At 38.8% G+C, this 23,779-nt stretch overlaps 1 protein-coding gene across 2 annotated transcripts in view; it reads left to right on the forward strand.

The window, feature by feature from the left end:
• Gtf2a2 (general transcription factor IIA subunit 2) overlaps window positions 1–1,069 on the forward strand; it is a 52,424-nt gene extending 51,355 nt beyond the window's left edge. For both annotated transcript variants that reach the window (XM_048793770.1, XM_048793771.1), the window contains exon 5: window positions 436–1,069. In XM_048793770.1, coding sequence (XP_048649727.1) covers window positions 436–492 — 57 coding nt within the window. In that variant the 3' untranslated portion in view covers window positions 493–1,069. The remainder of the gene's footprint in view (window positions 1–435) is intronic.
• Window positions 1,070–23,779: the final 22,710 nt, after the last annotated feature.

The raw sequence follows: 23,779 nt of genomic DNA on the forward strand, positions 1-23,779 counted from the left end.
CTTAGCATGATAGTCTCAAGTTCCATCCATTTACCAGCAAAATGAAGAACCTTAATAAGCCAAGGAGTTTGGACCCAAGTATAATTAGCAGGGAAGGACCCAATACAAGCTTTAGAACTATCTGCTGGTTTGCCAGGTGGAGAATAGATTTGGGTAAGACGAGAAGCAGAGAGACCAGGCAGAGTGTCTTGGACATCTTATGTGAAATGAAAGCACCTGTGGCAGCAACGCCCCCAGGAACCCTTGCAGAGGTGGGCACAGTCCTAAGTACCCTACATGTACTCATCACTCCCCCTCAGGACATCCTACATGAAGGTACCATCACAGTTTACATTTGAGGCAGACAGGAACTGAACAATTTGCCAAAGGCCACAGCCTTGTGGCCAGGACAGATCCATATCTGTGCTCTTAACCATTATATGTCCTCTCCCAAAGGGCGTGAACCACAGATTCTGGAGACAGTTTGGAAGCAAAATCAATAGGACTTTGTGACTGGATACGAGAGAGGGAAGAGTAAAAAATGCCTGCTGAATGTTTCGCGTGGTACATGGAATGGGTGGCCTTGCCTTTCACAGAGCAAAGCTGCATGGAGGATGGTGAGCAGTTTTGGACATGCTGATATTGGATGACTGTGGGAAATCCAAGTGGAGATGTTCAGCCAAGCACTGAACAAATCATTTTGGAGTCCAGGAGACAGACCTGGAAAGGGTTGTAGAAGTAAGAATCAATTGATGAGAATACCCAGGGAGAGGGTAAGTACAAAGAAAGCAGCATTAGATGGACCCTAAGGCAAAACAACACTTGAGGTAAAACAAGAGAAAGAAGACTCCAAAAAGATCACTAGAAGTTTGTGAAGACTATGATGTCATAGAAGCCCAGAGAAGGCATTTCAAGAAGGTGGGGTAGTTGAGAGTAGCCATTGCTGCTGAAAGGCCAGAGGAAAAGCCTAAATTTAAGAGTTGTGGTGTGGGTCAGTGTTAGAACATTTACCTAGCATGTATGAAGCTCTGGACATGATTCCCTGCATCACAAAAAAAATAAAATAAAGCTAAATTTGATCACTCAAGGATTACAACTTCTTTATCTATTCTATTTCTAGGTCCTGAAACAATAATTATTTATTTACACTCCCTTATAAACCATGGACTTGGCCTGGTCTGAGTTTCATTCAGACTAAGTATTGCACTTCATAGCCTTAAACAACTACTTCATATGCTTCAATAGGTTTCATGGTCTCCTGTTGACCAACAGGGAAGAAGAATAAGACAGAGAGGGCATCTCCGGGTCAAATGATGAATTATAAAAACACCCACTTGGTTACCACCTGCAGTGTGGCAGGTATTCTTCCTCATTCCTGTCACAGATAAAAAAGGCACACTGTGTCATCCTGAATCACTCGGCTGGTGATCTGAGCACCAGGCCTTGGACATGCCAGCTGCCCTCCTCTCCTGCTGCCTCCCACACCACACCCTTCCTTCAAGTCCAGTGTGAAAAATTTCCAGTATAATCTCCCCAGTCAAAAATTCTTTTTTATTTTATCAACTGCTGTGGAATGATTTATTAGACCTTTAACATCTTAATCTGTAAAGCGGGAAGAAGATTTAGTCATTTGGTTATAGGGATCTCTAAAATAATGCTTAGAAGGTTTAGATAAAGCCATTGAGTCAATAAGAAGTCATTCCTCCTTACCTAAATGGTGGTTCTGGAGTGACTAAGCCCAATAACGAAGGAAGCCCCTTGAGGATTTCAGAGTCCTGGTCACAAGGGGACACTGCAGGGCATACTCTGTTTGCTCAGTACAGGCACAGGTGCAGAGGCCAGGGACTGGGCTCAGATCCCAATCTTGCAACTGCTAAGAAGTAGGACTTCATTGGATGAGTTACTGAACTTCTCTGTGCCTTGGTTTCCTCAACAAGAATGGGTTTCCACCTCTCAGAGTTATAAAATCAAAATCAATGTTTAGAGCTGTATAACCAATACCTGGATAAAAGCAAAGCCCTATAAATGTTTATTACTAGTAATTAGTAATAGCTAATAAACAGAATCTGCTATTCTAGCTAACTAAACCTACTGCATATTTTATATGTGCTAGATATTACTGCTAAGTGCTTTTCTCATTTAGTTCCATAGCAATCCTGTGAAGTTTTTGCTGTTTTTATTTTTATTCCCATTTTACAGATGTGACAACAGTCATATTTTAGTGTATATGTAATGTACACATAATAAATAAATTTTATTTAGATTATTAAACAATTTAATAAGTTAATTCTACTTAAATTCCTTTAGTAATAACTGAGACTTGCAGGGTGCTTCATACACATGCTGTGCTTGACCTGAACTATAGGCCTTACCATCCCCATTACTGCTATATCCAACGACACTCTTCCTCATTCTGCTCTTCACTTATTAGTCTCCTTGCTATTTGTGTTAGTCCATTTTGTGCTATTATAACAAAATGCCTGAGACTGGGGAATTAGTAAAGAAAAGAGGTTGATTTTGGCTCACTGGGAAGCTGAAAAGTCCAAGTCTGGGAGGCCACATCTGGCGAGGGTCTCATGCTGCATCATAACATGGAGTGTTGTGAGTGGTGCATGGAGAAGAGATGAGGAATCTCCACTTTAGGGGGGAGGGGGGAGCTGGTTGATTGCGTTGCGCTGTGGGTAGTTAGCATCTGAGTGACCTGCATGGGATCAGAGCAAAGTCTTGGCGATCTGCAGATGTGTTGATAGGTGATTCTGCTAAGGCGGTCCTCAAGTCTTGCATGGGGTAGAACTTCGGGCACTGGGTCCTTCTCCAATGACAGGTGTTGGACTCTAATGCCGAGGCCTGGAGTTCCTCGGGGTCACAGCACTGGTGATTTCTGCGGAGAGCAGCTGTGTAGGGGTCCTCTAACACTCTCAGAGATGGAGTAATCCAACTAGGTGAGATCTGGGGGGCGGCGGCCCAGGGCACGGGCTGGCTCACTCCCTTCCCACCGCCATGTTTTTCCGAGGTATCTCCATTTTACAACAACATACTGTCCAGATAATTTATCCAATGTTGAGAGACATAACCCATTCCCATGAGACAGACATTAATCCCTTCTGAGAATGGTGACCGCATGACCTCATTACCTCTCACTAGACCCCACCTCTTAAAAGACTCCACCACCTTTCCAAACCATTCTATTAGGGACAAAGCTTCCAGTACAGGAACCTATGGAGGACAAACCACTTTCAAACCATAGCACTGTGCTTCAAATACACTGCATCTCCTGCCTCCAGAGCTTTTCGCATGCAGGATGCTCTTGCCCCCACCCACACCCTCAAGTTTGATCCTTATTGCTCTTCAAATTTCCCCTCCTCAGTTAGGCTTTTCTGAACATAAGGGCAAGAACTCTGTTTTGCCTCTGTTGTGTCTCCAGTACTCAGAGCTGTACTATGCCAGTAATAAGAACTCAAATAAAAATCTGTTGAATCATAGAATTAACACATTATACCTTATTTAACTTGATCTTCACAATAAAAAGACCTAACCATCCAGAATGTTTTCATTTTTCAGATTGGATGCAATACACCCCTTGCTGTATTTTCTTATATCCCCCCAGCTCAGCACATCTACCTCCCTGAAGCATTTAAATGTTCATCCTGGGGATGGGGATACAGTTGAGTACCAAACAGAGTGCATGGTCCTGGGTTCAATCCCTAGCAACAAAAATGAGAAATAAATAAATGTTCATCCTTCCCCAATGTGCTAATGTGAATTATTCTCACCACAGAGATTCATCTGTCTAAATAGCCCTCTGGGCTAGGGATGTAGCTCAGTGGTACAGTGTTTCCCTGAGTTAAATTCCTAGTACAAGGGGAAAAAAAAGAAAAGAAAAAAGAAAGAATAAATAGCCCTCGTGAAGTGAACACCTGCAAGTAATACTACTAATATAATATGACTCATTCTACTTTCCTTGTTGAGGATGAAAAGTAGTCAGTATAGAAACCAATTAGCAATTTTAGCAACTTGAAAATTGTTAGCAAGTCACTTCTTGGCATTCCTGTCCTTTGATGTCCTGTGGTGATTCTAGCTTAAAATGGCATTTCACTGCAGTTTTCTGCAATAATTTCCACCAAAATATAGATCTGTCCTGCCCCACTCCCAGTGCCTCCTTTTGTCTCACAATGGGCAGGTCTCAAGACAAATCTCAGCAGATTCCAGCAGGGCACAGTAACCTCTGGTTTTTTTACACCAGGGCCCCACACTCAGGGGTTGGTGCTTCATGAATAAATATAAATGCTACTCCCATGATCTAGTCTGGGGTGGGGGTAGAGAAAATATACAAAATTGATAAACATCCTTGTAGTCAAGAAGTTAAAAGATAATAAAGTATTCCGGTCCTGAATCCAGGTTATTATAATGCTACAGTTTGAATCTGGAATGTCCCCCAGAGGCTGTGTGTTAAAAGCTTGGTTTTCAGGGTGGCACTATTAGGAGGTAGAAACTTCAAGAATACATTTAAGGTCATTGGGGGTAAGCTCTTGGAGGAGATGTGGAGCTTAGGTCTCTTCCTCTCTCCTTTTTTTCTTTTCTCCCTAGCCATAAGGTAAACAGCTTTGATCCACCACATGCTCTCCACCATGATTTGGTGCCTTGCCACAGGCCCAAAAACAAGGAGGCTACTCAATCATAGACTGAAACCTCTTAAAACTTTGAGACAAAATAAACCCCTTCTCTTTTTTAATATTTATTTTTTAGTTGTAGTTGGATTACAATTTCTTTATTCCATTCATTTATTTTTATGTGGTATTGAGGATAGAACCCAGGGCCCCATGTGTGCCAGGTGAGTGTTCTACTGCTGAGCCACAATCCCAGCCCTAAACCCCTTCTCTTTATGAGTTTATCTATCTCAGTATTTATTAAAATAACAGAAAACTGACTGACACAAATGTTAGAATAAAATAGATAGTAAATTGAAGTCCAAGCAATGTGCTATGGAAAGGCACATGAGAAGAAAAGAGAAGTTTTGTTTATTTGTGCTTAAAGATAATGATGCTTAGGTTAAATTTTGGTATAGCTAAAGATATGGGGTGGAATTTAATGTGTGGCAGAAAAGAAATTATTATTGGTAACAAGGATCATGGCAAGTGCTTGGGTAGACAGGATAGCCTTGGGCAAGAGGAGAGACTTTTTCCTCCTTTGAGATACAAAGGCAATTGAAGAAAATGTATTACAAGGATGCTGTAACATCTTATTGTAAGACAGGAAAGTTTATGCCATAATCTTCTCAGGAAGTAGAAAGTTGGGTCACTAAACAAGAGTACCAGAAAGAGGAAGAATTGGGTTAGAATAAGATTTTTTAAATGAAAATGATTCCAACAGTTGAGGAGAATAATGTAGAGAGTAACAAGGTACAAATTAAAAAAGCATGTAGGTATATCAAGCAGCATGTAGAATCCAACTAAAGGGCAATCACAATGACCTTTAGGCTCTGTGGCTGCACATACACAAGACATTTGCAGTTAAGTTTACCTGAGGGTGGATACTGACTAGGCTCCTGAAAAGAAATCAAGAGTGAGGGAATAAGAAGAAATCTATGAGAATAGAGAAATGGCTGGATATGAGGTCCAGGTGGGACAGATAAACAGATGCTCTCCACCATGATTTGGTGCCTTGCCACAGGCCCCTTTTCTTCTCTGTCCCCACCAGAGAGACTGAGCCCTGAGGAGAATAAGGACGGGTTGGAACCAGAGCATGAGATGCTATTGTTAAAGAAGCACAAGAGGAAGGGGGAGTAGAAGAGGTCATTGCTGGAGAAAGGAACCTCAGGTTTGTAATTTCAGATTCTGCACAGGGACCTCTGTAAGCCAAATACTCAAGTGGAGGGGAAGTTATTGACTGAGTCCCTCTCCAGTCACTGGAGATGTCCAGGTAACCACTAGGGCGTAAGTGCTGGGCAAGCCTGAGACCCAGGGTCTAAGGTTCTTAGGGCATCTGGAAGAAGTCTGGAGGTGGTGGCAGCAAGTGCAAAGAGTGGGCAATATGCCTGGCTGGTGGTGATGAGATGATCAAATCATCATCAGAAGCAGAAAGTGTACACAGAGGGTTCTGTCCTCCAGGCTCCAGCATGTAGGGTCTATGAGCATGTAGGAAAGGAGAGGAGAGGGGAGGGGAGGGGACAGGAGGGAAAGAAGAGAAAAAGAAAACACTGAGTCTACAGAGGACAGGGAGATGATGACAATAGTGAGGGCTTCCTGGTACAGAGGAGGGTCAAGTTGGGAGAGGCAGCCAGGCCACTCCAGAGAAGGCCCTTGTCCTGAACACCTCCAGGCCTCACAGCACCTCCCTGCCCCACACCAGCCCTCAGCTAGTCACGGAAACCTTGGCTGTTTGTGGAATTTCTTCCTCAAGTTTTCCTCAAGTTAGGGGCTTTGGGAAATGCCATTATGCTCTTTGCCCAAAGATCCTCCAGTACTCAATTTCTGGGCCAAAATAACAGATTTGGACTCCAAAAGAAGTACAGACTTTCCAATAATAGCAGCTGTTACGAAGGAATGGACTTCCTCCTAAGTAATAATCAGAGGTATTTGGGTTGCTATGTGGACCAGCAGCTTCTCTGTTGGACAAAACTTCTTTATATGTTCATAAAGAAAATAAAATAATCAGAACCATGAACAAGGAAATTGTTGATAGGGAAACACCTAGGCAGGAGAGAATCCAGGAACCAGCCATCCTAGAGACCCAGCTCATTATCCTTTCTTTTGCTTCCCCTTTTCTTCTCTGTCCCCACCCTGTCCTTCCATGCCCCTATAACCAAGGGCTAGTGTCTCTCGTGGTTAAGGTGCTAACACACCACAGGGGACCATGTGGAGTAGGGCATTAATCATTATTTGGGTGTTTGTTGGCTAGTATTTACAAGCACCAGATTTGATCTCAGACACAATTGTGCTCTGGCCCTGTCCCCACCACTCCCCAGCTCTTGAACAAATTATATGGTTTCCAGAAGCTTCAGTATCTGCACCTGTACAATGGGATGATGACACCATTCACCTCCTAGAGGGTTTTTTTTTTAATTGTTGGTTTTTCAAAACATTACATAGTTCTTGACATATCATATTTCACACTTTGATTCAAGTGGGTTATGAACTCCCATTTTTACCCCGTATACAGATTGCAGAATCACATCGGTTACACATCCACTGATTTACATATTGCTATACTAGTGTCTGTTGTATTCTGCTGCCTTTCCTATCCTCTACTATCCCCCCTTCCCTCCCCTCCCCTCCCCTCTTCTCTCTCTATCCCATCTACTGTAATTCATTCTCCCCCTTTTTTTTTTTCCCTTTCCCATCACTTCCTCTTGTATGTAATTTTGTATAACCCTGAGGGTCTCCTTCCATTTCCATGCAATTTCCCTTCTCCTAGAGGGGTTTTGTGACTATTAAGTGAGGTGTAGGTCCACAGCCTGGCGGAAATTAAGTGTTCAATATGTGTTACGCATCATTACTGGAACTAACCATGCTAATATTGTTATTGTTAATACCTTACTCATGTTATTGTGTATGAATCTATTATTCATATATATGTATATGTTTACAAATACAGTATATATATATATATATATATATATATATATCATATCATATAGCAGATCCCCAGGGAATGTCTGTTGAATGTGCAAATGAGTGAATGAATGAATGAATACCCATGCACATCTCCAAGGATACATTAATCTGGTTATAGACATTACAGACACCAAGAAATTTGGTTTCCTCTTTGTGGCATATGAAAATTAAAAGGTACTATATCTGCAGACACTGTATTTCTGCATTGGATGGAAGAGTCAAATGGATCACCCCTATTTGCCTTCATAACTGAGATTTAGGAAGTCTACCACAGTCTACCTGGTGTCTGATTTCATGGCCTCTAAACAAGCCACTATTCAGCTTATCCTCCAGACAGAATATGGACTTCTTCTGAAAGGGCAGTGGTCTTGAATATTTCTCTCCTCATATTTCCCCTTCATTTAGGCTTCGTAGCCCTCTGGCCACATCTATTCTTTCTTTCTTCACCAAACTTAATGTCATGTTTTCTGCATTCATTGTCTCCTTTCCTCCACCTTGCCTTCCTTCTGGACTTCATGAAATCTGGCGCCTAAGTCCACCCGTTTTATCAGCATTGTTCCTTTTCACAGGAGCTGTGATTAATGAAGCTATTTCTGGGGCTGGACTTCCAATAGCACTCTTCTCAGGCCTTCCTATTCCGTTCCTCTTGGGATCACTTGCTGCTAGAATACAGCTATCATCAATATGGCTCTCATACACTTGTTCCTGCAGCCAATGTGTGTTTAGGTGACAAAGGAATAAACTGAGAACCTACTTTAGTGATCCATTTCTATAAAACAACCCCAACACTTAATGGCTTGAAACAATAATTATTATCTCTCAGTTTTTCTGAGTCAGAAATTCAGAGAGGTAACAACTTATCTTTGTTCCATGAGGTCTAGATCCTTAATTGGAAGACTTAAGGCTGAGGAACTGGAATTATCTAAAGGCTCATTCACTCATGCACTTAGTAATTGTTGCTGGTATCAACAGAAGCTCTAGGATAATTGGTCACATATGTCCTCTCTTTGCACCCTGATTTTTACCCCAGGGGGGGCTGGATTTCAAGAAGTGTCCCAAGACAGACAAAGGGAGAGAAACTGGTTGAAGTCCTATTTCCTTTTATAACTTAGCTTTGGAAATCACATAGCACCACTCACAACAACTTCTGCTGATTGAGGTATTTACAGAGTTCTGCCCAAGTTCAAGTGGAAGAAATATAGACCCAGCTATTAATAGGAAAGGTGTCAATTTCCCTTGGTAATAGGGCATGTGAAATTGATTGAACACACATTGGTGCATGGGGTAACCAACCTCCAAAATGGTCCCAATGATCCTTCCTTTCTGATATTCCTTCCCTTCCAAAGTACCCTCCATTGCTGCCCTAATTGGTAGATTCTGATGGAAGTGACAGTGTATGCCTTCTGAGGATGGGTCTCAAAAGCATTGCAGCTGCCTTACTCTCTAGGATCACTCTCTCTGGAGGATGCAAAGCAGCTCTGTGGAGAGGCCCATGTGATGAGGATGAAGGCCCTACCTCAGCCCACTCAGCACCAACTCACTGACCTGAGACCAAACCACCTTGGAAGTGGATCCTCTGATCCCCTCAAGACTTAAGATGGAGCAACTCCAGACTCTGTGACTTCAATGCCATGAAAATCTCTGATAGGAGTTTTATACAGTGAAGAGAAGAAAAAGGCATGTCTGTCCTGCTCTACTGCCTCCAGGACCATAGGCCACCATGGGTCTGCTTTTTGTCACTATGTATTAGTTTGCATTTTCTAGAATTTTATGAAAATGGAATCATACAGTACATATTCTTTCTTGCCTGGCTTTTATCCTCTAGCATCATTATTTGTAAATTCATCTGCATTGTATCAACAGTCCATTCCTTTTTATTGCTAAGTGGCATTCCATTGTATGGCTGTGCCCCATTTAAACAAAGTGCTCAAATATTTTTTAAAGTGGTCATACCAGAAGTGTATGAAAGTTTTAGTTGCTCCAGATCCTTATCAATGTTTGCTATGATTCATCTAATTTTATATTAACATTCAAATAGCTGTGTGTATGATCTCATAGTGGTTCTAATTTGCATTTTCTTAGTGACTAATATTGAGCATTTTTGAATGTGCCAATTAGTCATCTCTATATATTCTTCACTGAAACTAAAGTCTATTTGTTTTATTCATTTTGGGTTCTTTTTAGTTATACATAACAGTAGGATTATTTTTGACATAATTATAAAAGCATGGAATCGAGCACAGTGGCTCATGCCTGTAATCCCAGCAGTTTGGGAGACTGAGCAGGAGGTTTGCAAGTTCAAAGCCAGCCTCAGCAATTTAGTGAAGCCCTAAGCAACTCAGTGAGAACCTGTCTCTAAATAAAATATTAAAAAGCTGGGGATGTAGCTCAGTGATTAAGCACCCATAGTTTCAATCCCTGATAGCAAAATATATAGATATAGATATAGATAGATAGATAGATACACACACACACACACACACACACACACACACACACACACACATATATATATATATATATATATATATATATATAAATCATGGAATATAATTTGCTCTAATTCAGAAAGATCTACAGATCTGATCTTTCTGCTATTAACTTATACTTTTTTAAAAGATTTCGTGTCTTCTGGATGGATATACATAATGGTGAGATTTTCTGTGACATATTTACACAGGAAAGTCAGGTCAGATTCATTCAACTGTTCTTCCCTTATCCCATCCCTCTTCCCTCCTCCTCAATCCCCTTCATCTAGTCCAAGGATCTTTCTCCTATTTTAATGGAATATGCCCCCGTTTTTCCTTCCCTCATTTACTACCTTATTTTTATTAGCTTCCACATATCAGAGAAAACATTCATCTTTTGTCCATTTTTAAGGGTTTTTCATACTATTGATTTTTGAGATCTTTAAAAATATATATTCTGGATACAGCTCAGTTATGTAAATATTACATGTGTGACTGCACATATGGTGTGACTCTACATGGTGTACAACCAGATAAATGAAAAGTTGTGCTCCATTTGTGTACAATGAATCCAAATGCATTCTGCTGTCATGTAGAACTAATTAGAACAACAACAAAAAAAAGAGCAGTTCTTAGACAGGCATGGTGGTGCATGCCTGTAAGTAATCCCAGCAGCTTGGAGGTTGAGGCAGGAGGATCGAGAGTTCAAATCTAGCCTCAGCAATTTAGGGAGGCCCTAAGCAACTCAGTGAGACCCTGTCTCTAAATAAAATACAAAAAAAGAGCTGGGGATATGGCTCAGTGGTTGAGTGCTCCTGGGTCCAATCCCTGGTATCAAAAAACAAAACAAGCAAAAACAAAAACAAACCACAGTTCTTAATTTTTGTGAGGTTCAACTTATCAATCTTTTTATTTTGTGAATTGCATTTTTGGGGCAGCACCTAAGAAATCTTTGCCTAACCGGAGACACAAAGACTTTCCATTTTGTGTTCTCTAGCAGATTTATAGCTTCAGGTTTTGCATTTATATCTATGGATTTTGAAAGAATATTAGCATGTAGTACAAAAATAATGGATTGAGACTCTTTTTCTGGTAATTACCATTCTACTTTCTTTCTCTGAATTTGACTGCTCTATAAGTGCCTCCTATAAATGAAATCATACAAGTGGTGCTGAGTCAATTGTTCTAGAACCATTTGTTAAAAAAAAAAGTCCTTTCTCCACTAAATTGCCTTCTTTTTGTGAAAAATCAGTTAACCATGTATGCAGGGGTCTATGCTGTTCCATTATTCTATTTGTCTGTCTTTATGCCAGTAGAGCATTGTTATCCTTTTGTTCTTCTTTTTCATAGTGGTTTCAGCTACTCTTAAGTCCTTTGTAGTTTCAGATGAATTTTAGATGCAACTTGCTAATTTGCAAATAAAGATATTTTTCTTTAAATTGAAATGCTTTCTATTTCATTTTCATGCTTTAATGTAAGTTAATGGCTTACATTTTTAGCCATACTAGTAGATACTCTTTTTCCTAACCTTGGGAGGAAAGCATTCAATCTTTCATTATTGAGTAAGATGTTAGCTATAGGTTTTTGGGTGCTAGGACTATAGATGTGTCACCACCCTGAGCCAAATTAGGTTGTTTATTTTTCTGCCACTAAAACAGAAAAAAAAGCTATTTTTTGTTTGTAAGCAGTGCTGAGATTTAAACCTCATGTATTTTTTGTTTGTTTGTTTGTAGGCAGTGCTGAGATTTAAACCTCATGCATGCTAGGCAAGCACTCTACCTCTGAGCACTATACTCCCAGCCCTGGATTAGGTTTTCATCCATTCTGCTAACCTGTCTTTTCATGAGGGATTTTAGTCTATTTACACTTAAAGAAATTACTGATAAGAACTTTTGCAATTTGTTAATTGTTTTCAATATACCTTAAAGTTTTTCACTGTTGTTGTTCTTCATTTCCTGTACTAGAGCCTTCTTTAGTGTTTAGTTGACTTTTTGTAGCAAGACATTTAAATTTTTTTTCTCATTTCCTTTTATATGTTCTATGGATATTTTCTATGTGGTTACCATAGGTATTATATTTGTCATACTAAAGTTATAACACTCTATCTTAAATTTATACCAGCTTATCTTTAGTAATCTATAACACTCTACTTCTCTTTTTTTAATATTTTATTTATTTTTTTAGTTTTCGGCGGACACAACATCTTTGTTTGTATGTGGTGGTGAGGATCGAACCTGGGCCGCACGCATGCCAAGCGAGCGCGCTACCGCTTGAGCCACATCCCCAGCCCAACACTCTATTTCTTTAAAAGCTCCATCCACACCCTTTTAGTTGCTGATATCACAAAATTATACCTTTATACATAAGCTATTCATTCTTTGAAATGCACTAGACTCTTACATTATGTTGAAGACAAAAAAAAAAACATGAAGTTACAAGCCAAAGTTAAAATAATATCTGCTTTAAGTTAAAATGGAGATTACAAGCCAAAGTTAAAATAATATCCACTTTTTAAAGCCAGAAGTGGTGGCATACACATGTAGTCTCAGCTATTCAGGAGCTCAAGACCAGCCTGGATAACATAGCAAGAGCCTAAAAAATATATCAGGGCTGGGGCTATAGTTAAGTGGCAGAATGCTTGCCTAGCATGTGTGAGGCCCTGGGTTCAATCCCCCAGGATGGAAAAAATATATATATACACACACAAACACACGCACACACACACACATATGTATATATATACACATACATATATATGTAAGTAAGTATATATATATATTTAGTTTATTTTACTTGGAGTTTATTGAATGAAAAATTGTGTATATTCATGTCTTTTATCAAATTTGGGAGCTTTCTGTTATTATTTTAAATATCTTTTCTTCCCCTTTTTCTTCTCCTCCTAATATTACTGTAATGTGTCAGTCAGTCTGTTGGTGGTATCCAACCAGTTCCTTAAGTTCTTTTCACTTTTCCTGAATTTTTTTTCTTTCTGTTCCTCATACTTAATAATTTCCATTGTCCTACCTTTGGGTTCACTGATTCTGTCTTCTGCCTTGAGCCCCTGAAGTAAAATTTTCATTTCAGTTTTTTTTTTCTTTTTTCAGTGCCAGTATTTCTTTGGGGTTTCTTTTTAGATTTGCTATCTCTTTATTGATAGAAAAACATTTTAGTTAGACTTTATTTTCTGGACATGCTCCAATCTTCTCAAAATTTTTTAGCACCTTTAACACAATTATTTTAAAGCTTTATCAAGTAGACCTGATATCGAGTTCTTTTTTTAAGGACTGAAAGGAAAATGACCACAACACTCAGAGCAGCCAAGAAAGTTTTATTACAGCAGTGCAAAAGAGAAGAGAGAGAGAGAGAGAGAGAGAGAGAGGAAAGAGAAGAGGAGAGATGTAGAGGGAGAGAGCAAGAGAGAGAGAGAGAGAGAGAGCGTGCAAGAGAGACAAAGAGAGCAAGAGAGAGGGGCCCTGCAGGAGGGAGTTTTTATAGCCAAATTCTAATGGGGTCTCTGGGTCTGCAAGCTGCCTTGTTGGCACAAGGTGGGATAAGTGTTCGGCCTTGAGCAGGGGGTTGAGTGTTCAGCCTTGAGCAGGGAGGGAAATGTTCAGCCTTGAGCAGGGGCTTGGGCTTTTGGGCTTGAAACAAACAGGTGATAAAGAACCAGACAGAGGGTTTGAGTGGCCAGGTCACCCTGCAGCTAACTTTGTTTGGCATGCCCTGCAGACAACTTAATTCATCCTGTCCTGCACCTAACAGGGATAGCTTTGATTGGTTAGTTTTTCCTCTTTTATTGTTCTATGTTCTCTGTCTTTATATGGCTTTCTTTGGTTTGTTTGTTTGTTTGGGGGTTTTTTTGTTTGTTTTTGTAGAAATCTAAACATTTGAATGTGGCAACCTTGGAAATCAGATACTCCCCTTTCCCTGGGGTTTTTTTGTTTCTTATTATTTATTTTGCTAATTTTTTGTTTTTGATTGTTAAAAGTTGTTTCTGTGTCCAGGGTCAACCTGAGATGGAAACTTAGGTATCTTTTAAGCCTAAGATTTTCTTTAGGCATGCTGAGTCACTTTCCAGTTTTCCCCATAAATACAGTTGTTTTTTAAGGTCCTAGACTTTAATGCCTGGGTCTCAAAGGACAAAAAGAAGAAAAATGAAGTTACTGCGACTAGAGGAGAGGGTTGTAACAGGGAAGGTGCAGCAACAACACCTACCATTATTTGCTTACCTCTGTAATTAGAAAGTGCAATCAACAATTCAAGTCCAGATGCCAGTAACTGTAACTAGAGAGCAAGGTGCTTTTTGTCCACTCTGGATCCTACAAACTGCCACAGGAATATGCATGTGCACAGTTGCCTGCCACAGGGCCTAGCTTGGGGGTGAGGGGAATGAATATTTATCACAGTGCTAAGAACTGAAATTCACCAAAATCAACCACAACTTACCATCCACAGCTTCTCCTGGAACTTGCAAGCCTTCAGTAGACAGATTCTACCAATAGAATTTTCTCTAAGGAGACAGATTGTTGATTCTTACTCTGCCATCTTTCCAGAATCTTCTCTATTTCATTGATTTTTGTTCTTAGCTATATTATTTTCCATCCTTCTACATACTATGGGATCAAATTCTTCATTTTTTTTCTAGTTTCTCAAGGCAGAAGCTGAAGACATTTGAGATCTTTATTCTTTTCTAATAGAGACATCTAGTGCTACAGATTTCCCACTAAGTACTACTTTAGCTATATCCCAGAAGGGCTGTACCTTCATTTTTGTTTACTTCAAAGGACTTTCTAATTTCATTCTTCTTTTTTGATGCAAGGATTATTTAGAAGAGTGTTAGTTTCTAAATATTTGCAGTTTTCCCAGTTATTTTTCTATTATTGATTTCTAATTTAATTACACGGTGGACAGAAAACATAATTAGTATGTCATAAAATCTTTAAAACTTATTGAGAAGTCAGGGCATGGTGGTGCCTCCTGTAATCCCAGCTACTTGGGAGACTGAGGCAGGAAAATCACAAATTCAATCCCAGCCTGAACAATTTAGTAAGACCCTGTCTCAAAATAAAAAATAAAAAGGGCTGAGGATGTAGCTCAGTGGAATGCCCCTGGGTTCAATCCCCCATACCACAATCAAAAAATTTTTGAGAATTGTTTTATGACCCAGAATGTGGTCTATCACTTGGTAGGTGTTCCATGTACACTATAAAAGGATTTTATTACACTGTAGTCGGAAAGAGTATTCTACAATCATCTGTTAGATTGAGATGGTTGATAGTTTTGTGGCAGGGAAGGAAATGCCATAAGTGTCTCATTTCACATCTTGGATAATTCAACCATTATTTGAATTGACCCTACCTAACAGCATGGAACTGGGAACTATGGCAGAGCAAGTAGAGATAGCACAACAGCCTTGCCTGACTCATAATGAGGCAAAAAACACCTCTCTAAATAGCCCAGTCCCAGGAGAAGAGATCTGGAATCATAATGCCCAATGCAGGATCTTCTGAAACCTTTCTCAGAGTAAAAGTGACCCTTAGTTTGCTATAAGCTCTGGTTCCTGCCCCATTCATTTCTTCTTTCTTTTCTATTTTCTTTTTTGGTACCGAGGATTGAACCTAGGAGTGCTTTACCACTGAGCTACATCCCCAGTCCTTCATGGTTTTTTTTTTTTTTATTTTGATATGGGGTCTTGCTAAGTTGCTTAGGGCCTCACTGAATTGCTAAGGTTGACTTTTAATGTGCAATCCTCATGCAGCGGCTTCCCAAATTGCTGGGATTATAAACATGCATACCATACCCAGCTCTCACTATTTCTTGTTGTGTGATCTTCAGTCCTGATTGAGTAAAATATTTTAATATTTCATTTCCTAGATTGGGCTTGTGTGTGTGTGTGTGCACATATACACGTACATGCATGTTTGCATATATTTTAGAGTCCTCTCCCCAGAAAATTACAAGAACTAATAATCAAAAATGTTGACTCTGAGTTAACCAAGAATGAAGGACAAGAGCACTTATCATTTTCATTTACTGGTTTACCTTAGATAAGAATTTCTAATATTTTGAGAGGCCTTTATAACCCTTTCTAGTAAATCCTTCAACATAGTTGAATGTGCTCAATTTGACAAGAAATAGTGATCTGAGTGCCTCATACAGACCAAGATCCTGTTATCTATGACTGATAACCTTAGCAATCCCATCAATCAAGTTGCAGAGCTACTGCTAGGAACCCACTGAGCAATAAACTTTGCTCCTATGATTGACTCCCTTTAAGCCTCCTTATAGGGGACTTGAGCCTTGTAAAGAGCCAAGGGTGAAGGTAAGGAACAAGGCTGACCCCCAGAACTTCAGTTGTAGTACTGAATCTCCAAAAACTCCATCTAAAGTGAAACACTGGACATTTATTAGGGTTTCCCTCTCCACTTAGATATCCCAAAGAGCCAGGCATGGTAGCACACACCTGTAATCCCCATGACTTGGGAGGCTGAGGCAGGAAAATCTCAAGTTCAAGGTCAGCCTGGACAACTTAGGGAGACCCTGTCTCTAAATTAAAATAAAGAAGGGCTAGAAATGCAGCTTGATGCCCTTGGATTAAGTCCTCAGTACCATAAAAAAATTAGATATCCTATAGACACATTTTAAATGTTTCATCTCTTGATAGCTCCACCATTAACCAGCACCCTACCTAACCAGTTCAACTTCTCTTCCAAGTCTCCCTTCAGGAAATAGTACTAGTGGCTTTAACTAAACCCCTAGAGGTGGTTCTTGACATTGACTTTTTCCTCGTGCCAGTATCACTAGGTTCTATAAATCTATCAATCTCAATACCATATTGTATTAATTCTACAACACAGATATTCCCCAAAGCAGAAGGTTTTTTGTTAGGATTAAATTAAATTATGTAGAGAAACTGCTTAAAACAAAGTATATGCTCAATATCTACTAACATTATCTTCATGCCATCTTTATCAAATGGCCATGAGGCAAAGAGAAGGAAGAGTGAGGTCCAGCTGGCTATCACTGCTCTGTATGTATAAACTGGGCCAAGCAACATGAGTTTGTCCATATCTGTTATCACATTTTTGGGACCCATACTGTGGAATTTTAACTTTAATTTGGATTTTTCATTTCTTTCTAAAATATCTTCAAAAGGATTAAATCACAATATTTTCTTTTGGCTTACTATCTTGTCATAATTTCATACTTACACAAAAGTTGCAAAATTCTAAGATTCTAAGATTCCCCCAGATTTTAATATTTTATTTGCTCTTCAAACCATGTAAAAGTCAGTTATAGATATGGTATCCCCATTCTGCTAATGCTTCAGTTTATTTTTCCTAAAAGCAAGATGATTCTTGTAAATCACCATAGTAAAGTTGCCAAAATCTGAAGATTAACATTGATACAATTCTTTATTAATCTTTGGAATTTCACATTTTGCCAGTTGTCCTAATTAATTCATCAGCAAAAGAAAACCCAGATCATATACTGAGTTCAGTTGCTGAGACTGTTTCACACCCTTTAGCTTTGAACATTTCCTCAATCTTTGTATTTAATGACATTAAATACAAAGAAAGAAAACAAGTCAGTTATTTTGTATACTCTCTGTCACAATGGATTTGTCTGATACTTCCTCATGAACACATTCAAATTATGTACCCAGGGTAGGAATGACACAGACATGAGATTGTCTTATTCTCAGTGATGAAACCATTTTAAGACAAAATTATATTGGACATATAGAACATTTTTAATATTTAGATAGTAGAATTTGCCTATTCATCCTGAAGGAGTTGGAAGAATTACATATAGGTCTTGAAAGAATGTCACTCAGAGCTGATCATCCCTTTAAAGGATCCAGGTGACTCTCAAAAGAAGCCATTTGATTTCCAGCATTATATAATTCAACTGTGGATAAAAACTACACCTAAGAGTAAATCAAATAGAAAATGCAAGTGGTATTCCTCGTATTCTTCACTCTACCTTGACTTTATACTTTTAATTCATAAAGATGCTAAAAATATCAAGATTACAAGCACAGTTATGGGCCAGGAAGTCAGGTGTGAACAGCCTGTTGCTACTTAAGTGATTCAAAAGCATCTTTAGTCTCTGTTTCAAAATCTTAGACTCCAACTTTGTGATACTTAAGGAATAAAATAATTATAATCTTATGAATAAGTTTATGCTAATGTGAATTAGTTTATAACTGGTATATTTAGTGAGAACACTTAAGATTACACAAAGATACTGATATGCTTTGTTTAATGTGCATTTGTATACACATATACCTAAATATCAAAATTTTTAAATAGAATTCAAAAGCAGGGACTGGGAGTACATCCCAGTGGCAGAATGTGTGCTTAGCATGCTTTAGGCCCCAAGTTAAATGCTCAGCACCATTAAAACAAAACAAAACAAAAATCGAAAACTATACATAACATGGCATATAACTTTTGAGTGCTTTCTATGCTTTATTAACCAATATTGGGGCTAGGTTTGTAGATCAGTGGTAAAGCACTTGCCCAGCATGTATGAGGCACTGGTTTGATCCTCAGTACCACATAAAACTATATAAATAAAACAAAGGTATTGTATCCATCTATTACATATATATAAAATTTAAAAACAAATTTATATATAAATTATATATATAATTATATATATAATTTTAAAACAAATTTATATATAAAATTATATATATAATAATTATATAAATATATATATAACTAAAAAAAAAATTTATATATATATATATAAAATTAAAAAACAAATACTAAGAACATTAGATAAGCTTTGCACATTTTCCTGAATTCAATTGACAGAGTCCTTAGAGAACAAAGGATATAAGTGATAGAAAAAAGTTCCATACTTTTTTTTTTTTAATATTTATTTTTTAGTTGTAGTTGGACACAATACCTTAATTTTATTTACTTATTTTTATGTGGTGCTGAGGATCGAACCCAGGGCCTCACAGGTGCTAGGTGAGCGCTCTACCACTGAGCCACAACCCCAGCCCCTCCATACTTGTTTTAGCTGAAATATGAAAAATAAGCTAAGAAACTATTGAAGTGTTTCCAAGTTAGACAACAATGGCTTATTTTTTCACTTTTAGGTAATTGCTGAGTTCAAAGCCTGTCATGAATTCCGGAGTTAACATAAATGATGTCAGCAGTATGGATTTTATTGTCCTGACATCCTTGTCCTTATCAGCAGTAAAAGTTATATTGATTTTTTTTGTTTTTTTTTTGCACTGCTGGGAATTGAACACAGTGCCCCTAACGTGCTAAGCCCAGCAATATTGATTTTTAAGTTGGCACATGTTCACATATCTGGAATGAAACAAAAGGGTAACATAACCAAACTATATGCTTTATCCTATCTTTTAAGACCCAATAAATGTAAAGGTAATATTGATGGTTTTTTTTTCATGAATTAAATAAACAAACAAAAGCAGGCACATCACCAGCCAGTCTCCTACACCACTTTCAGCTCCCACGACGACAGCAGATGTTAATCAACAGTATAACACATAACCAAACTCAAAGAAAGTTTAATAAGGTGCCAGTTAATTTTAACTTAATGCTGTTCTCTATTTATGCGTTAATTGTATAGAAATAAATTACCATTGTATTGTAATAGGAAATATTTACTAAATAGAATATTCAGAAAACCAGAGCTTATCTGGTTTCCTAACCTTCCTGGATGAACTGATCAGAGTATTAGCAATGATTATGAACCATGCAGGAGTGAATAGATTACCCAAAAGTCACTTGTAGAGGAAAGAGGGGAAAAGAACAATACTGGAATGCCAACTAATTCCTTTAAAATTTCTAGACTTGGAAGAGCATTAACACAAACAAGGGCTTTTGCTGGACACCCGTAAATCAGAGATATACAATTAAATTTAGAAAATTAGTTTTTTTTAAAAAAAAAAGAAGTTTTAATTTTTAAAATAGTTAATTCACATTGTTCAAAACTTTTAATCATACAAAAACTCTCATTTCCAGTAATGGAAAATTTGGTCTATCATACTAACTCTCCCATTCAGTACAACTAGAAATGCTGAACAAAATACTTTTGAAAATCTGTTTAAAACATCTAAGAGCTAATAAGAGTGAAGAATTACTGGGCCATGATTCAGGATATGATGAATACCCAGTAAGATAAGCCTATCATTTGGGACAGCTTCTACCCAAATGGCATTTGCAGATTGCAGAAGAGACACTTGAGATGAGCTTTGAAGATTAGGAAGCAGCATGTGACATAAGTGTAATATCTGATTGTCACAGCTTAGAGGATTTGGGTTGTAAGGGTCAATGCAGGTACATTGCTGGTGGGACTGCAAATTAGTGAAACCAATCTGGAAAACAGTATGGAGATTCCTTAGAAAACTGGGAATGGAACTACCATTTGACCCAGCTATCCCACTCCTCGGGTCTATACCCAAAGGACTTAAAAACAGCATACCCCCTTTTCTGATTATTGATTTACAAAAGAAAGTAAGCTGCTCAGAAGGCTCTGGAAGTGAGGAAGAGGGAGGAAGAAGACTAGTAGTTAGGAGGGGTAGGGGTCTTTACCCAAAAGCCTGGGTAGAGTGGTCTGGATCATCTGGACCCGCCCCCCCCATGGAAACATTGGAGTATGTATTGTGTGGAAGGTTTCCTGGATTCTCCCCAACCCCACCCTCTCCTTCAGCCATGTTGATGGCAGAGGCAGAGAACATAAGAACTTACAGCCTGATTCTCACTGGAGAGGAAAACTTGTCATCTGGCTTTGCAGAAAAGGTTCCACCTTACACTTATAGTACATTATCTTTACCATGGGCTAGGATATCACATTTAAAAGGACAAAAAAAAAAAAAGGGAAAATGCTTGAATGAGCTTATAACTTTAATATTATTGAGAGTATCTGCTTTTCAGGCTGAAGGGATTCATTCGTTATTCTAGTCCTACTTTAGTCCTTTATAATTTGTGGCAATTATGCTTTTCTTTTTAATATAAAAATGTATAAAAATAAAAATTTGAAAAGGGGAAAAAAACAGCATACAACAGGGACACAGCCACTTCAATGTTTATAGCAGCACAATTCACAATTGCTAAACTGTGGAACCAACTTAGATGCCCTTCAACAGATGTATGGATAAAGAAACTGTGGTACATATACACAATGGAATATTACTCAGCATTAAAAGAGAATAAAATTATGCATTTCAGATGAATGAATCGAGTTGGAGAACATCATGCTAAATGAAATAAGCCAATCCCAAAAAACAGGGGCCGAATGTTTTCTCTGAGAAGTGGATGCTAATCCATAATTGGGGGGGAAGCCTGGGATGAGTAGAGGAACTTTGGATGGGGCAAAAGGGAGGGGGTGAGGGGGCAAGGGGGCAAGAAATGTGGTGGAATGAGGCGGACATCATTACCCTAGGTACATGTATGATTGCCCGAATGGTGTGAGTCTACTTCATGTGCAACCAGAGAAGCAAAAAATTCTGCTCCATTCATGTACAATGAATCGAAGAGCTTTCTATTGTCATGTATAACTGATTAGAACTAATTTAAAAAAAGAATTTACCAAAAATCAAGGAATCTGCCAAGATACTATTAAGGGATGGAGAAGTATGCCCTGATAGTGCATGGTTGAAGGCAGGGGTGGGAGAAATAGAAAACTCTGTCACAAATTTATGCCCCTCAAAATTCAGACTGTTCATTAAATCTGTAATGCAAATCTCAGTTTTTTGTAGTGGGTGGCCCTTTTGAACTGAGTGAATTGGATCAAATACAGTTATAGATCAATGGTTTTCAAACTTTGGTGCATGCCTTGAATCACTCAGAGGACTTGTTAAAACAGTCCGTTGGGTCCCACACCTGGACTTCCTGATTCAGTAGGTCTGGGGTGAGATGGAGAATTTGCATTTCAGTAAACTCCCCTGGGGATCACAATTTGGGAACCACTGAGGAATAGACTAAAGCATTATTGAAATGTGTATTTAACACAGAGAGACTTAAAAGTAGGCCTCTGAGCATCCTAAGAGGCCAATAAAAATGCTAGTTTTATGTATTTCACCCATCTGCTTTCTTTGAAAGGAACAGTGCTTGTGAGTTGCCTTGGTCCTCTTATATGTTACAGAAGAAACTGAGAATCCCAGTACCCTCAAATGGCTGAGCATGTGATGTCATCCAGGAGCTCCCCCATGAAGCCAGCCCTGCCCAGGTAGATTTGCTACTACAGGACACCTTTGAGCAGAGGACCAGTGTGCATGGTTAGGGGCGTGTGAGCAGGGACAGGTAAGCCAGTTTTGCCCCTGTGGGAGAGGAGCATCCTTGCCTCCCTGCTCATCCTCATGCCTCACAGCTAGTCCTCTGTGCCCCTCCCTCTCCTGGATCCTGCTCAGTCTTATTTGGGTAAAGCAGATCCCACCAAAGGCTTGGGCATTGTTCCCAAACCAGGTTCCGTCAAAGGTTCCATCCTCCTGCCCATGATAATCTATCTGGGGGTGAGCACCTGGCCAAAGTCTTCTCTGGAACGTCTGTCAGAGGGTATATGATAAGGTGCAGTCTCTCTGGAGTTTTAAGTTCTAGGACCAAGGAAATTTGGGATTCTCCAGTGCTATCACACAGGGAGGGAGAGAAGAGGAGGCGGGGAGGAGAAAGGAGGAAATGGATCAAGGGGGTAGAGAGAAATTGGAGGGACATGATGACTTTTTAAGGGTCACAAATCTAGCTGAATCTGAAACTTATATTTTGGACATCACTGTTATATAAGGAAATAACACCCTTTTTTGCTTAAAAAAAATTTAAAAAAAAAAGTCAATGCAGGCAGGCTAGCTTTTAGCCATCTGAGTGTCCCAGAAGATCATAGTCTCAAGACTGGATAAAACTAAAGCCCCAAGCAGCTGACCAAGGCAAATAAAAATTTGTCTGAGAAAATAATATTTTGCTAAGGTTCAAATTATTTTAACAAATATATTTTAAAATACATCCCAGCAAAAAATTAAAAAATAAAATAAAATATATCCCAGCAATACAAAGATGACCAGGCACACAAGGAGACACGAACTCATACACAAAAATTAGCGGAAGCTATACATAATTAAAAAGAAACTCACAACAGACTGTAGATATTGGAACTACTGGATACAGACTCTGAAATCACTTTGCTTTCCATGACAAGGGAGATTAAAAATAGCATTGAACTTATTGACAAAGAACTAGAAACTTAAGCAGATAAAAAAAAACTAAGCCTCTTGAAATGTTAGAATTAGAAATTGGAATTGAATTCCAGTCAGTTCATTCCAACTAGGATGGACTGATTGGGCTACAGCTCTCACAGTCCAATCATTTCACCTCTGACCATTCCTGAATTACCACAAGGGCCTTGGGAGGACACCCCATACTCAAAACATAACACGTTTCTTTATGTGTAAGGTCGAGCCCCACCTTCTCATATGCTTAGAGCCATTTTGATTCCCTTTTCTGTGAACTGCTTGTTCAGTCTTAGTATATATTTCTTTTGAGCTTCACTCCTTTTCTTCAGGTTCCCGTTCTTTCTATTCTTGAGAAGTCAGCCCTTCTTCCTGACTCTGTTTTATGAGTTGCAGCTGTTTTTCTCAAGCTTGCCATTTGTTTTTACCTTTTCATACGACCCTATGTTTTATTTTGCCAGTTGGAAGAGCTTAGTGGGTTTGTTTGTTTGTTTGTTTGTTTGTTTTAATGT

Source organism: Marmota marmota, unplaced genomic scaffold (genome assembly GCF_001458135.2).
Source record: "Marmota marmota marmota unplaced genomic scaffold, marMar, whole genome shotgun sequence".
Taxonomy (NCBI): Eukaryota; Metazoa; Chordata; class Mammalia; order Rodentia; family Sciuridae; genus Marmota; species Marmota marmota.